The 16416-nt window shown below is 40.6% G+C and overlaps 3 protein-coding genes across 4 annotated transcripts in view; 2 read left to right on the top strand and 1 right to left on the bottom strand.

The window, feature by feature from the left end:
• LOC145446177 (protocadherin Fat 4-like) overlaps positions 1 to 1759 on the top strand; it is a 58340-nt gene extending 56581 nt beyond the window's left edge. For both annotated transcript variants that reach the window (XM_080324414.1, XM_080324415.1), the window contains exons 55-56: positions 49 to 199; positions 552 to 1759. In XM_080324414.1, coding sequence (XP_080180540.1) covers positions 49 to 199; positions 552 to 921 — 521 coding nt within the window. In that variant the 3' untranslated portion in view covers positions 922 to 1759. The remainder of the gene's footprint in view (positions 1 to 48; positions 200 to 551) is intronic.
• Positions 1760 to 2452: 693 nt separating this feature from the next.
• On the bottom strand, positions 2453 to 4674 carry LOC145446183 (uncharacterized). The gene has a single exon (XM_080324423.1). It carries the CDS (start codon positions 4565 to 4567, stop codon positions 3251 to 3253), a length of 1317 nt encoding a protein of 438 aa, XP_080180549.1. The 5' UTR covers positions 4568 to 4674; the 3' UTR covers positions 2453 to 3250.
• Positions 4675 to 4986: 312 nt separating this feature from the next.
• Positions 4987 to 15813, top strand: LOC145446184 (serine/threonine-protein kinase NLK-like). The gene is made up of 9 exons (XM_080324424.1): positions 4987 to 5261; positions 5326 to 5455; positions 5747 to 5799; positions 5865 to 5971; positions 8228 to 8396; positions 9958 to 10084; positions 11244 to 11453; positions 11528 to 11744; positions 13836 to 15813. Exons 1-9 carry the CDS (start codon positions 5206 to 5208, stop codon positions 13949 to 13951), a joined length of 1185 nt encoding a protein of 394 aa, XP_080180550.1. The 5' UTR covers positions 4987 to 5205; the 3' UTR covers positions 13952 to 15813.
• The last annotated feature ends 603 nt before the right edge of the window (positions 15814 to 16416 follow it).

Raw genomic sequence — 16416 nt, forward strand, 5'->3', positions numbered from 1 at the left:
CATAATGCAGCCCGCTTGCGTTGTTTTTCACGTTTCTACTCTCTCCAGGCACATGCTCGTCACTGAGCTCATCCAGCACAAGTGGTTTTTCGGAGAACAATCATATGGACTTAAATTTCCCGTCCAACTCAATGGAGTACTTTACGTCATTGACCGGTGTGTTCGACGATCTCGCAAGGCTGAAGTCTGATGACACAAGGTTCGTTTCGTTACCGCAAAAAGCACAAAGTTACTTTCAAATTTCTATTCAAACCAAAAATTTTTAGATTCCGCTAGACAAGGTAGTCACAGTAATTCAGGGTCATCAGTCACAGGGTAATCTGGTTTTGTGGTTTCTTTGTGATGCATTGCCCCTTCATGGACCCGTGGACCCCAGTTTGAGAACCCCTGTGTTACATAGGCTTAAAGTCATCGGCAGTAATCGGTAATGCTACCTGGTTTGCTGTTCCAATTCCGACCGCTGGTAAGAAGGAACGTTCCAAGAGAAACTTTTCACTCTGCGCCCGTTCCCTCGGCAATACTGATATTTTATGATATTTTTCAATTTTCAGAATCATCTTCCCGCCCGAGCACCAATCGAAGCATCGGTCCGGCCTGCCTAGGCTGGACAGCGACCAGATATCATCACTGTGGAGCGTCATCGAAGAGCTCAGCAATAGGCCGGCGCGCCGACACGACACACCGCTATATCCGTCGGCACACGACGGAGACAGAAAAACTGCCAGTCGAGTAAACTCGCCAGCCACGTACGGCGTTATCGATGAGGAATTACCGCGGTCAGGCCGTGTGCGATCTCCGGTAGATTTACTCGATAGCCATGGATTAGAGGGCGACCGTAAGCGACATAATATATCGCGGTCATCTTCGGGCCGGAGTAACAGGAGTTTGAAGACGAAAGTTGAATTTGTTAACTTCGTGTAGGCTCTTCTGGTAGAAGGATTTTATAAAAATCGCTTCCAAACGCCCACACGAGTCTACGCCTATTCTTCAATTGTCTTCAATTTCCGAGATTACTTCACCGAATTACAATTTGCAAGTCGTTAAGTCGCTGCACGGGATCGAAGCCGCCACAGCTTGATTAGAACAAGACCAGTGTCCCGTTTCAGCCTGGTTCGCACCGGATTTACGGAACCGTCATGAAATTTTATGACATCAGCTAACCGCCTATCATTACTGGTTGCTGGCAATCACTTTTTGTAACAGTAGTTTTGTGCTAAAACTGGAAAATATGATATCCACCTTCAGACAAAGTTTGCTGATGCAGGAAATCGTGGCATAAATCCGATTTGCACTTACGCATGCTGGCACCGCTCATATTGATTCACTATAGTGCCGTTTATCGCTCCGTATATTTCATCCAAAAAAGCACTTGCCACACGAATGTAGATAATTGCAGACAGGTTTGCCGGTGCAATTTTTGTCTTGTAATGCGGTGAATGAATATGTAAAGACCGCTCGTGACGATTGCGGTGAAAAATCGTGATTTTACCTTGCCAAATCGATATCTTTATTTGCCAAGGGGATGGAAGCGATACCGTTTCTTGTATTTCAAACCCGTGTCGACTTCGTTCATTCGCTTGCGCGGTGGTATGCAATATTTCTTGCCTATGACATGATAGCTTTATATTATGTGTATGTTTGTCTGTTCTTTATTTGTTTATTGAGATCTTCATATTTCTTTTACCTTTGTCAAACATATCAGCCAAATGAAATTTATTCGCATCGCTTTCACTCACAATAAACGTTCATTGATATAATAGTAGGTTGTGATGGGTTTTGAAGGATTTCTTGGGATAAGTGAAATGTAGTTGCAAGACTCTATTTCTGGAGTATGCAGAGGCGTAGCCAGTGGAAAATAACCAATGTATCCATGACCTCATGTCATTTTAAATTAACAAACGTCCTGATTGAATTCCTATCAAGGTTATTGCCGTCTGTATGTATGATCTATTCAAAATGGCAGAGAATAATTGTATAGTCAGAAGGGTCAACATAAATTTGAGATGAGAAAGTTGCCAAAGGACTACTCCTAATTCAGAGCAGATCAGAATCATGCTATCGTTTGTTTGTGCCAAGCTATTAATTGTTGCTTAACATGAAGACAATATGCGTGTCAAGTTACAGGCTGAAAGCAAGAGAGTCATTAATCTTTCATCATCAAGTGCAAAGATATTCACAAAATAATTATGCCTTTTTGACGGTGAAGTGGTTATCTGGTTTGCTGCTCTTTCGAATTTGATAACTTCGATATTTCAGCTGCCATTTGTAAAGTAGCGATCTGATACATCATGGTAGAAAATATTGGCTTAGAATCTAGGCTACTACTATCACTGAGGCGAAGACCTTATGATGTAGGAGGGTTGGCACTGGCCAGCATGCACAAACACTTGTGATTCTGAGAACATCTGTGATGATGCATTGTGCCATGTAATAAAATCAATAATGCAAAAAATAAGCTTTGCAATAGCATTCTTTATTCGGAAGATGGAAGAACAATTTGGACAGTCACCCAACACTAAAGCTTTCAATGATATTCATAGGAATATTAACAGTTGAGATTGATAACATTTACTCGCGATTGTACGAGGAAACGAACGAGACGTACAAAGCCCATACAACTAATATCTTCATCGGTCTTTTTCAGGATATGAGTGAACAATTCTATATTCAAGATATACGTGTAGCGAAAAACCAGTTGGCTTTTTACCGACTTATGTAGACCACTTTCTACTTATCATTCCAAAAACTCAGTTTACCAGCGAACCTGCCTTGCAACATGTTTGAAACTAGACATGTGAAACAAATTTGAATACAATATTTGCTACACTTATACTTTGAAAGATCAAGGTCAGGTCTTGGTACCATTTCTCTTTATAAATCCGAAAATCTATTGATACATACAGTGGTTGACACTCTACATTGCTCACGTCACGTGTCATTTTCTAATGCATGAAGTATTGGTCACATGGAGGATCAACATAGGTCCATTAGATTCCAAATAGCAAATATCCCACATTGTTAGTTACTAGCAAAAAAAAGAACAATAATGAAGGCACATTCAAAAGATACTGTAACTGAATACCGTATATGAAGTTGAGTATGCTACATAGATCTCAAAATATACCTACAAAAGCATACACATCTTTAACATTAGGCCAATGATATACATAACACAATTATCAACTGACCATCTTGAAAAACAAACCTATTCAGGCAACGCGGCAAGAGCATAAGCAAAATAAATTTTTTTTTACAATCCGTGGATGTCATGCTCCAAAACCAGCGAGTTTTCCACATTTGACTTTGGCATCTTCGGAGTGTTCACGTCCATTCCAAGCATACTCCTAGTGTCTCGAACTAATTCGAATAGCTTCCCGCCTCTTTCTCGAGTCGGAGAATCGTTTGTGATGTCGCACAAGGAAACTTCGGCCGATGCATCCACGGAATTATAAGAACCAGAACGTAACGATGCCAGTTGGTGGACTCCGTCGCGATTCGGGCTTGGAGTAGCCATCTTACATTCAGACAAAGATTGTAATCCATGCCCCGAAAGTCTGTTTCCACTCTTTTCGCTGTGAGATCTTGTTGGTACACGTTGATTTTCAGATATTTTCGATTCAAGGCGTTCTGACAAATTTTCAATTCTATTCAGCAACATCTTGTTAATGGCTTCTTGATCATGGTATAGTTGTAATAACTCATCATTTTTTGTTTCCAATGCACTGACACGCTTTGTCAATTCTGAAGTTGCCTCCTGGAGGTTACGATTGATAACGATTTGCCCATGAATTTGCATGCTTTTGATGCGATTATTATCATCGCCATCGGAGATTAATTCCCCTGACGGTAATCGTGAGTTTATTCTAGTTTCAAGCAGAGCTGGGCCACAGCCAATAACTTGTTCTGGTGCCTTATATTGACTAATAGTGGGATCATTAGCCACTGACAGGTCGAGTATCTTTTCAGGAACGACTTGATGTCTTGGTAACACAGAACTTATTGTTGTAGACTGCATCTCCTTCACCGGAACTTCGTCACGAGGTTGTGCTGGTGTGGCATTGTCGTCAATTTTAATACAACTGATATCAGGTGGAATCATTTCCACAGCAGGATTAGCAGCAACATGGGTCACACGGGCATCTGGAGATTTTTCCGTATGGTTGCATTTTGAATGTACAGTGCGTTTTTTTGCGGAAGGGGTCTTCAAATTTGTTCGAACAAAGTTAAGAATTGATCCGGTGAGGATAACCTTACGTTCCGCGAAGCCTTTCGACATGAACTGAGCTACTTTCAGATTCAAAGTCATCTTAGCATTCTTCTCCCTCATCACCTTGAAAACCAGGTTGATCAACGATAGTCCGCGCTTCCCCGACAAGCTATACCCCATACCTCCGAGATTTTGGCTAATGGTAGGACTGTAGTCGAAAAAGGCGTGATACAGAACTGGTAAATGCGCTTCGGGATCGCCTTTTGCCAGCCCATCGTAGTCAAGGTCTTCAGGAAAATGAAGCAGTTTTGCTTCTCTCTGAAGTTTCTTCAGGTTGTTCCTCATATCACCTGTAGTCATTTCGGAACTATGGAATTACAATCTAACAACGCGAAATTACAATATCACTGGGCCAAATCGAATAAATAAAAAATTGAAAACATCCGCCGTTAACACGGTTCAGTAGTGCTTAGCCATACGTTTCAGATCGTCACTCGATCAGCTGTAGTCAGTCAAGCCTGAAAAAATGTGTTTTGGCTTTTCTCCTGATGGATCGTAAATCGCGAAAGCGTGAGTTGCTCGGCCGTCGCGTGCGTTTTTTTCCATTTATTGTCTTTTTCAGTGGTATTGCCTGTCGTGGCGCGGTATGTTCGCTGGCTGAGCCACGTTCGTGAAGTCTACTCGATCATTGTTTTCATGAAAAATTGCCATATCAATGTATAATATATGTATTCTTGTGACCTTTCACATCCTGCTGAGTTACAGCTATTACCGGCGACCGGCGTAGTAACGAGTTAGTTTGAGGATGAATACTTGTGTGAGTCATACTGTGACCCCACTTGACGAGATGATATGCGTCAAATCCTACCCCAGAGCCTACACGTAGCGGGAGGAATGAACTAGACTGCAAGTTGATCAACACATCAATCTGATCTTAATAGGTGGACTAAGTATACTGCTTAGTTATCTATATTCGCTGTCTATGAAAGAACCCCGGTATGGAAGGTAGCGATGTTGACAAACCGATTGGGTATGGGGCTTTCGGAGTTGTCTGGTGAGTGTGTGGTCTATTTGAGTTCTTTTGCGCAGTTTCTTATTTTTGAGTTACTGTATCTTAGGTCTGTCAAGGATCCGAGAGATGGCAGGCGAGTAGCTCTGAAGAAGATACCCAATGTTTTCAACAATATATCATCGGCGAAGAGGGTTCTAAGAGAACTGAAACTGCTCTGCTTTGTGAAGCATGAAAATGTACGAAGCAGTTTTTTCTATAATTATGAATCAACGTTGTTCATTAATGATCACGGTATTACTTACGTTGGACAAGATTTTCTTCCAAATTGATCAAAAATGTCTGTTAGATGTTGTAATACCTTATATTTCGGAGGACTGGATACTAGAAGCCAGTCATTTTGTTACTATATGACCTGGATTCTTCTCGAAAAGAACCTAATCTATATATTATTGCATATCCATGTATTTCAGCCATGAGCCATGAACTTCATCAACTTTAGAATCCAATATTGTAAATATCTTATTCAGATCCTGTCAGCAGTTGATCTGCTGCAGCCATCAGAAAAGCCTTTTGAAGAATTGTAAGTTTTCTAGTACCGTAATCTGGGTTCATCAGGTATCGCTTATATTTGTGAATCCTTTTCAGATACGTCATGACAACCCTCATGCATACCGACTTGCACAGAATTATAGCCTCTCAACAGCCTCTCACAGAAGATCACATAAAGCTGTTCTTATACCAGATTCTAAGAGGTGAGATTGACATTGATATCAATTCGATTGGTGGTAATAGAAATTATATGGTATGACTGGTCATGAGGTTTAAATTCTTATACTTCCATTCAATACTAGTGTTGTGGGACACATTGTAGTAAAATATTTCCTGTCATACTTCAATAAATGAACAAAGCTTTCGGGTAACCCTAAAAGGAGGGAACGCGGAAAACGCGGAACTCGCGGAAACGGCCCCTAAAACGCGGAAACTGCGGAAAAAGCGGGAAACCTGGATTCCTAAAGCACTGAAACAAGAGGAAAACACGGAACAGTCGGTCATTGACCTTTATAGATCACACATTAGGCACTAAAACGAGGAAACAGCGGAAAAAGCGGAACGCGGGACAGTCGATCATTGACATTTGTAGATCTCATAGAGAACTCTAAAGTCTAAAACGACGAAACTGCGGGACACCAATTTTGGATTAGGGTTAGGGGAGGTGGGATATTAGGGTTAGGGGAGGTGGGATATTAGGGTTATGGGTTAGGGGTTAGGGTTAGCTTAGGATTAGGTTAGGGTTATGATTAGGGTTAGGTTAGGATTAGGGTTAGGGGAGGTGGAATATTATGGTTAGGGGAGGTGGGATATTAGGGTTAGGGGAGGTGGGATATTAGGGTTAGGGTTAGCTTAGGATTAGGGTTAGGTTAGGGTTATGATTAGGGTTAGGGGAGGTGGGATATTAGGGTTGGAGAGAGGGGGATGTTAGGGTTGGGGAGAGGGGTGATATTAGGGTTGGAGAAGAGGGTTAGGGACATGATATCCAACCCTAACATCCCCCTCTTCCTCAACCCTAATATCACCCTCTCCCTCAACCCTAATATCCCACCTCCCCTAACCCTAACCCTAATATCCCACCTCCCCTAACCCTAATATTCCACCTACCCTAACCTGAATATCCCACCTCCCTCAACCCTAATATCCCACCTCCCCTAACCCTAATCCTAACCTAACCCTAATCCTAAGCTAACCCTAACCCTAATATCCCACCTCCCCTAACCCTATTCCTAACCTAACCCTAATCATAACCCTAACCTAATCCTAAGCTAACCCTAACCCCTAACCCTAATATCCCACCTCCCCTAACACTAATCTAAAATTGGTGTCCCGCAGTTTCGTCGTTTCAGACTTTAGAGTTCCTCTGTGAGATCTACAAATGTCAATGATCGACTGTCCCGCGTTCCGCCTTTTCCGCTGTTTCCTCGTTTTAGTGCCTACTTTGTGATCTATAGAGGTCAATGACCGACTGTTCCGCGTTCCGCGTTTTCCTCTGTTTCAGCGCTTTAGGAATCGAGGTTTCCCGCATTTTCCGCAGTTTCCGCGTTTTCCGCAGTTTCCGCGTTTCCTCCTTTTAGGGTTACCCAAAGCTTTCTTGCATTGAAAAAAATAATCAATACTTGGCTGTCTGTGCTACTTCATGTATATTGTATCGAATACACTCCATGAGCAATGATCTCATCAAAATACACTTGGTTCCGTTTTGTTATGATTTTCATCAATTGAAAATGCTGCAAGGTTACTATATAATGAGAGGGTAAGAAAGATTCGAAAGGACTTGTGTAGTTTTTCATTAAAACACCCACCTTGGAAAAATAGTAAAAAGAAGAAAATACAAAATATGAGGCATGCACACTGCATAACAAACGAAAGCATAAAATAGACGGGCAATAATATATGGGTCTACGTGCGTCGGTAGGCGAAATTGATATGTCGAATCCTGATCAGGTAGTCTCAAATGCAGGCCAGTGTTTATTCGGTAGGATCTGCTTCAATATTTTATCGAAAGTGGATAAACTAAAACGTGTATAAACACTGCGTATATTAGATCATACTGACCTTGTCTTTCACATATTTGAATTTTACATCACTATGGTAGTTTGTTTTATTCATTGTTTATTTAATCATCGTCAACTTGGTGTTTTGTACCCGTGTTTATTTCATTAATAAAACCTCTATTTCTCTCAACTGTCGGAATCCCGGCTAAAGCAGCTATTGTTCCGTAATGTCACTCCGTCATTCTTGATAGACCGCAGACTCTCTTGTAATTCGTACTGGCCATATTCAGATTTTGTATGTTCAGGACATTGAAGTCATTTCCTGAAATAAATTCCCTTGCACAGAAATAAATACTGCGCCTTAGTGTTCCCGTGTTCCTTCGTATGATACATCTTATGTGTGTTATGAAATGCGATTGTCTGCAGTACTTTTAACAGTTTTAACCACATGCTGCCGTTCAGGTATGAAATATCTCCATGCCGCTAAAATTTTACATCGAGATGTCAAACCTGGAAATCTGTTAATCAACAGCGACTGCTTGCTCAAAGTCTGCGACTTTGGTCTTGCAAGGGTCGAGGAGCCTGATTCGTCTAAGTACATGACACAGGAGGTTGTTACTCAATATTACAGGTTAGTCTTAGATGTGTCTTCTTATAGTGTGATCAAAGGTTGTGACTAGATTGTAAATGGTGACATTCCCTCGCTCTAATTAGCGTTGCAGTCAGGCTTCAATTATGTTATTGACTTTCTATTGCTCTCATTCAGAATGGCGTTTTGTGTGCTAGGTTCCAAGTGTACTTTGAATTTCGATGTCTTTGATAAAATGCGTAGAGTAGTAACAATCGCAAAATTTCAAACATTTTAGTCAATCTCATTCTCATGCTGATTATACTTTATTCATATGCAATGTTTTCTGAGCACACATGTTCATTTCTCAATACTAAGCTGTATGTATAGTCTGTGGTGCAAATGCGATGGCTTACCACGAGATAGCTATGATAAAGTTTATGGGTGAACGATGATAATTTTGATATGAGGTTCTGATGGAAAACAATTCCAAGACATATCTAGCAGACTTTACCTCCAAAGTTTGTGTGCAGCCAATGGAAGAAGCTTGTTTTTTTATTTCTATTTGACAAGCTTTGGTAGCTCCACTTCACCATCAGATGATCAAACTGAAGAACATGGACGAGTTTCACTAGAAATACTATCAATGAAATACGAATCCAAAGTATTCTATTGGCTAAATAATTCGCCTATTTTACCTAACACACGTTTTTATTATATAAACGCGAGCATTTAGGCAATGACTCCTGTGAACATTTTGAAATGCTAGTTTGTCATTGTCCCAACTTGTTGTTTTTAGAGAATCATCCTTACTGCGTAAGGAAATGGCTTGTTAATTAGGATAGTGCTGCTGTAATGATCAGTACAGTGAATATTTTTCAGTGTCTTGTTGCAAATGTATGTTCTGGCTACCTCTGGAATCTGTACTTGTGGAAATGATGCCTCCTGATACATATTTGACATAATTATCATTTAGTAGTGCCCCGGGGCTATTTGTTAACATTGTTGCTGACTGGCTTGTAGTCTTTCTTAGTGCTACACTTGATGGTGATTTTGATTAGAGCTTTGCAAAAATGGCTTGTTTATTGATACATTTGTTGTTCTGCATATCTTCACTTGATCAATACTGACTGCTCTGTGACTTGTCTGTGCTGTTGTGCAGCATTAAATATTAATGAAGTTGGGATTTATATTAGTTAGTTTGCCACTGTTCACTGAATATATAGGCCTACCTTGAAAAATGCCAATTTGGTTTCACGACACTCAAAATCATAACAACTTGAGAGATTGCCGTGATTTGTTTTGATATCTATGGGATGTGAGATTTCGCAGAATCAGAAATTTCGATGTTCAAAGATAATATCACTGCCAGTAAATTATAATAGCCTACTATTTAAATAGATCTTAAAAGTTAATAACATGAATTTCAAGCAGAAGTGATTACCAATTGGTTTGTATGAGTCTGTTTATTTCGAACTGTATCTGTACAAGTCATGTAACCAAACGTAGCCTTTCACAAAATGACGTATCTTGTGATTCCTGGGTAGTCTTCGGTGAGGAATTATTTATTCAATATCTTTTGTCCGCCTCTCATCAAAATAAACAGAGTCATCATTATCTGCAGATCTCCGGAGCTGCTGATGGGGGCGACGCATTATACGAGCGCTATTGATGTTTGGAGTATCGGATGTATTTTTGGTGAATTACTCGGCAGGAAGATCCTGTTTCAAGCCAACAGCCCGGTTTCGCAGGTAATACAAGAAGCTCTGTAGCCGTGTTTTGTATTTTGCGGTGCACACGAGTACGGAAATTATACTTGCCTTTCTTCGAATGGAAGGAGTCAATTTTTGCTATATCGGCCACATTCCAGATGTGTTTAAGATTGCATTTATCAGTGGTGATACAGGTACCAATGAGTAATACCAAAGATTTTATTCCCAAACAAGATTACGTGGAATAGTATTTTTGTATGTTTCATCATAAGGTACTGCTTTCAGTATTTGGTTGTATTAAGGCAAGCATCGCCTCTCTGGACGCTGGGCGACGCGAAGCCCTAGTGGTCCAACCTTGAATGCTGTCCAATCACTACTACTACCCAGGACGAGTATGGCCGCCAGGCCTTCATAGTCCGACCGGGATCTGAGGCCATATCGACAGGCCAGTTTCCCGGGGCACAAGTATGATGGCGGAGGGATCAGTGGCCGCAGACGCTCCCTCAAAATCCTGCTTGTGCCAACCGTTTGCACCCCAACAAGAAGAAAAAAAGAGAAGTAAAACGGAAGCAACCCGAGATGGGTGCTTTGTGTCCCAAGACAGTGACACTTGTAGCCCTTAATCCTAATCTACTATCAAGACCTAACCTCAACCCCTAACCCGAATACAATAATACATTCATACCAAATACCACGTGCCTAATATACCACGTGTATTACAATTCATAGTCTTTGAAACATTCATATAATTTATCATTTCATAATGATAATAGTTGTTATATTTCTAATGCCAAAGTCACCAAGTGCTTAGTTTACTGGTGACTATCTTAACCCCGCACATGACTAAACTGAAACGCTCCCTCTCTTGTCTCTCTTAGATGCAGTGCACCTGTATTTCGGATATGTTAGATGCGTCAAGTGTAATGATCAATGTTTAGAGAAATTAGGTTTTGAGTATCTTCGAGGAGTTTAATTTTAGCTTTGTTTCGTTGTAATTGGTCTGCATGTTGCACATATTTTGAATAGGTTACAGTTACATGCGTCGATCGTCATGTTGAATATTTTAAGAAATCGGTTTTGCATAGGTCAAAGGAGTTTCATTGCGGTTACGATTCTCCGTAATTGTGCTCCATTACCAATTTTGCTGCCAACTTGGTGCATTACGTGGGCTTGAACTAACAACGGTGCGAATTTGCAGGTCGATAAGATCATAGCTCTGCTTGGCGAGAAAAACCCGTGCGATGGTTACGTTTCCCAGCCAGCTCAGCAATACACCATAGCAACCGATTCAGGCTCCTTAAAAGTGCATGCCACAAGACCTTCGCCTACAGAAAATTTCTACTCTGTAGCTCCGCACATGACTCACGAAGCCGCGCATTTGCTGTCAAAGCTGTTGGTTTGGAATCCCGTAAGTATGGCAACATGCTGTACGAGTGTGTACTGTACATGCAGTCTGGTTCCTTATCGGTTGTGTTTGTTCAGAAAAAGCGAGTGACGTGCGCGGAAGCCTTGCAGCATATTTATTGTAAAAACGGCCGTTTGAGATACCACACCAGCTTGTGTAGGTGCTGCCATCTGAGCGGAATGGAGGGTAAAGGTTCATTGCGTGTCGCTACCGATGTAGAACTGGAGCCAGTTCCAGTCACCGTGTTTAGCGACGCATATGAAAGCACTTTGAAAACAAAAGAGCAAATACGAAGTAAGCTTGGGAATCGTGGTACGGAAAATGGGTACCGTACATAGGAGTGTGCTTTCCAATGACGCAAATGCGGGTGGATGGTCAAAATTCGCGGTCATATACAAATTACAATCCCTCCTTCTAAGTCAACTGGAATGAGAACCTTTTTTGCCACACTTGAACTGTGGTTCTCAACATCCGGTCCTTAGCTACTTTCCTGTCGGCCCATTAAAGTTATTACAATTTTAACCTCAGTTGAGTGATGTAAGGAGCACTTGAACCCCTGGCAATTAATTAGAGAAAGGAGACATCAAATTCTAAATCAGGGGTGTCAAACTCAACTTGCGTTGTGGGTCGAATTCAAACCTTCAGATAGCTCGCGGGCCAGACCAGTCAAAGTGATTCCAGAATGTCACTGTACCTCGAAATCCATACCCTTGTTTTCCACTTGAATACGTTAGTACCAAGCTTATATACATACTAGTATATTACTTTATATTACAGATCGTATGGGTTATATTCTATCAATCGAACAATCTGCACCAAGTCAGTAGTTTTGAAGAGGATATGCAAAACTTAAATCGAACCCAGCAAAAAATTTCCAATATTTTCTTACATTTCATACATTTGTTGTCATTACATTTGGTTTTTAATTCCGATTTTTGAGGATTCACCGGTCTGCAAAATTTACTTCGAAATTTTGCAGGTCCCCAAGCTAAAAAAAAGGTTGAGCCACCACCTTATACTGATATGCAATCTTCCAAACATGTAGGTTACATTAGGGTTGCCATATGTCCAGAATTTCCCGGACATGTCCGGAATTTCACTGTTAAAACTGCGTCCGGGAGGAAATTCTAAAATATGCCTAAATGCCCGGAATTTTGAAGGCTAGACGTAAGCTCATAATTTTTTCATAAATCAACATAAACAATATTATTTTTTCGCAGATTTATGCTACATGAAATTTTTCTTCGTGTCACATATATTGGTTTTAATATGGAGAATACTATACCCTCGTAAAAAATGCGATCAAAAATAAATAAAAATAACATTCATTTACAGAAATAAGTCTAATTATAATCGTAATTTCAAGATAACAGTATACCGGTATTTATAGAGTCGGTTTAGGCCGTTTGGATGCTTTATTAAAAGATAGTGGTTATAAAATTGGGGGTAGTTTGCCTTTATTCTGGGGTTCGAGAAGATTTTGAACGTAATCAGCTTCCAAAATAGGCTGTGAGTAAGTCTAGGCAAATGTGCCGACCTTTAATTTGTAATCAGCTCATCAAATTTTGAGCTGGGTCACGGAATATTTTTTAATTGGAAATGGAGTCGCGACCATAAAAGGTTGGAAAACGCCGGATGTGCAGTGTTTATACACTGCTCCGGCATTAGGCTGATAAGTAATCTTATAGGTGTGACTTGAACATGACTTAACGATGTACAATTACGCTCCTTGGCATTTTCTAAGTCATCATCCCCCATCAGATCTACCGCTAACTCTGATCATATGGGCGGAGAGAGGATCAAAATTGCATAGTAATGTATGGAAGAACCAATATTATGGACATAATTCATTCAAATCATTTATCGACCATATGCATATAGTAACCCCTCAGAAGTAACATGAGTTACCCTGCGGTGGGACCAAGATCAGCGAGTATTTGGGCGGGAGGGGGCTGACAAAATGTGGCTTCGGCCCTGGTTACAACTTACAACATACAGCCACATACATCTGAACGGATCGTAACCACCTCTAGTCGATAGACAAAGCTTTGCTGATCGCGCTAAAGAGCGTCCATAATTTGTGCCACAAAAATATGGCGACCCTAGATTAGATCACCTGCCTGTAGGCAAAGAAGCAAACGAAAATACCTTCCACATAAAATGTGTTGAAACAAACTATGTAAATCGTGATCCTGAAGTAGCTTTAACTGCATACTGTTTAACATCCCGTAAATCATACCAGGAGGCACGCGAGTATGGAGGTGCTTATTGAATAGAAATTGTTTGCCATTGAGTTAGTCAAGCCTCTGCAAACGTAGAGCTTGATATTGCATATTGAATTAGCCGTAAAGCTAAACTCTTGTGAATACCTATACGGTTTTTCAGACAGCATTGCTCAATTCGTGAACAGCCAACCGTGCGGACGAAAAGTGCCCCTCTGCATCAATACCCAGAGCTCGGTATTCGACAAATTTATGGCGTCCACTGTCGCGCCCAGGTGAAACGTACTCGCGGCATATGCAGTGATTGCTACCCATCTTTCTTTTCTATTTCCTATTGTGTTTGTTTGCAGTTTTACCCCTACTATAGCCTCTGGTGCTTGTCCTGCGCTATTCTACTACTTTCAATCATTCACGCAATTTCATGACGATGCCATGGAGTCGTTGCTAGCCTGCTCTCTCTGGCAGTGGTATGTAGGCTGTATTTACTGTAAAATTGGCTACCCAGGATTCGGGCTAGCGTCGGTCACAGTTTGAACCTTTGTATGTATTCAACAACTTGATTGAACACTTACCTCAGTGTCACACCAATGATGTCGTGCCTGGACGGTGGTGGAAATCATAACACATGATTTGGAATTGAGTGTCTGTATATTATTGCTCCTCCAGAGTATTTGTTGGACTAGTCCAGTGGTTTTCAGCCTTTTTCGACTCATCGCCCCATTATCAAAGCTTTGCATAAATTTTCGCTCCCCCTCATATTTACGGATCCGAAAAAGAGGACGTATAAACGGAAAAATTTTTTCACCTAACTCTGATTGCTGGTGAACTGTCAAGAAGGTTCCAAGGTTGACCTTTTTTCGTCAACTTTCGCGTCATATGCCGAATAAGCCGTCTTCGCTTGCATTTTCGGGCCGTGTTGATTTTTCTCTTCTTAATATTTCTCATCGGACATTCTAATATTTTTGCCTCCCAATCTCCCCCTTTGGTATTTTCGCCCCCCTGTTCCTCAAAATCACCCACATTGGGAACCACTGGGCTAGTCAAATCAAAATATAACTTTTCAACTGGTTACTGACCCGTAGGCATAACCATTAGTGGCCGATCTACATAGTAAAATTTTTTACGTTATCTGATTTTTTTCCCCGCTATCTGCCAGTTATTGGGTATTTTAGTAGGATGTCCACAATGTATAACAAGACTGAAGACTTGATGTCATTTTAATCATATAATTTTACAATATTTACGTTTGTGTGCAGGTGGTGTGTATGACTTGCGTTAGTGCTACAGCCAATGTGGCTGTGCTAGTGTGTACAGCTGGACCGGGCAATTTTTGTGTGCTTGAATAGAGGACTCCCCGTGTGCCGTAAGCTTTTCAAGATTGGCAGTACCATGAACCATCACATTTCTAAAGTAACAAAATATGCCATTTTTGCAATTATTCAAGCCTGAAGACTTCATATCCTGTAGTACTGTATATACTATTCGATTACTGATCATGTAAATACTTCCAATTGCTGATACTAACGTGATGCTTGCTAACAACTCTCTTGAGATATCGCTGCTGTTTCCTATTCCAGGGGCCTGGTTAAGTTCTGTCACAACGCAAACTGATTTTTTTGTACTGTCAATTTTTGCATTTAGTTTTTACAACATGACTTGCTGACCCGACAGTACGAAAAATTGTTACTGTAATACCGTTGCTAGTATACTCTCTGCATTTATTCAACTTTTTCCGGCCCCTGTCGTTGGAAAATACCAGTGCTGGCCTGTGGTCTGGTATTTTTGAGTGCAAGTATTACATGTCATGCCAGGCCTTTTCATCAAATTCATATGAAAATAAACTACTGTGATTCCAATTCTTACCAAAAGCATTTCTGTCGTTTCAAAGTCAAACTTTGAACGGCGATGAAATGAACTCCTCAGAATTTTTACACAAAACGCTGTTCTGAATTGCAGAAAACATCGTGTACACTATGTGAAGTCGAACTTTTTCGTATATTCCTTAGCATTTTAGTGATTGCCGTATTTTGTCGGAGGACACAATTTTAAGACTTGTAAAATCGCAAGTCAGTTATTTTCTCTTTATTATTTGTGGTTTCGTCATTCCCTATCGGTTGATACAATACAGTGAACTACCGGTATATTGAGTGCATTATTGATTTGAATCCATGCGAGGTTTGAGATGAATTGCACACTTCACGGTCAGCCACACAAGAGTCGGGTTCGCAGTAGACTTCAGGTATATTTAATCACTGCTGAGGTAGAATAACATCAGCGTTAATGTAGCGAGCGTCTAATTCACGAATTGTGATCATTGTTCATTTTAATTGTAACGGACCTTGGTATTCTGTCATCGCGCTTATTCTGATCGCTGTATGTCTTATTCTGCCAAAGTTTCAAAGACTTCAGACGCAATGGCCTTGGGTTGTCGTCAGTTTAACCCTGAGGACTGAGGAGGGTAAACTTTTTAGGTCGCGAGCAGCATTCAACATTTGAATCCATTTGCGGGCCGCACTATATAAAATCGAGATACTAAGCTGAATTTCAATATTGTTATTTGATTATATAGTGACCGATAACGTGGAAATATTGTATATGTATTTATTTATTTAAAACAAACCAAACATTGATTTGATGATAACGTACACGCTTCAGAAACATTGACGAGAATTTATATGCTGGTCGTCCATGTACCATGTACCATGTACGCTTCTACAATATATAAATATTATATTTTTAAATAC

Source organism: Botryllus schlosseri, chromosome 9, assembly GCF_051294905.1.
Source record: "Botryllus schlosseri isolate E-star chromosome 9, Bs_hap1, whole genome shotgun sequence".
NCBI classification, from domain to species: domain Eukaryota; kingdom Metazoa; phylum Chordata; class Ascidiacea; order Stolidobranchia; family Styelidae; genus Botryllus; species Botryllus schlosseri.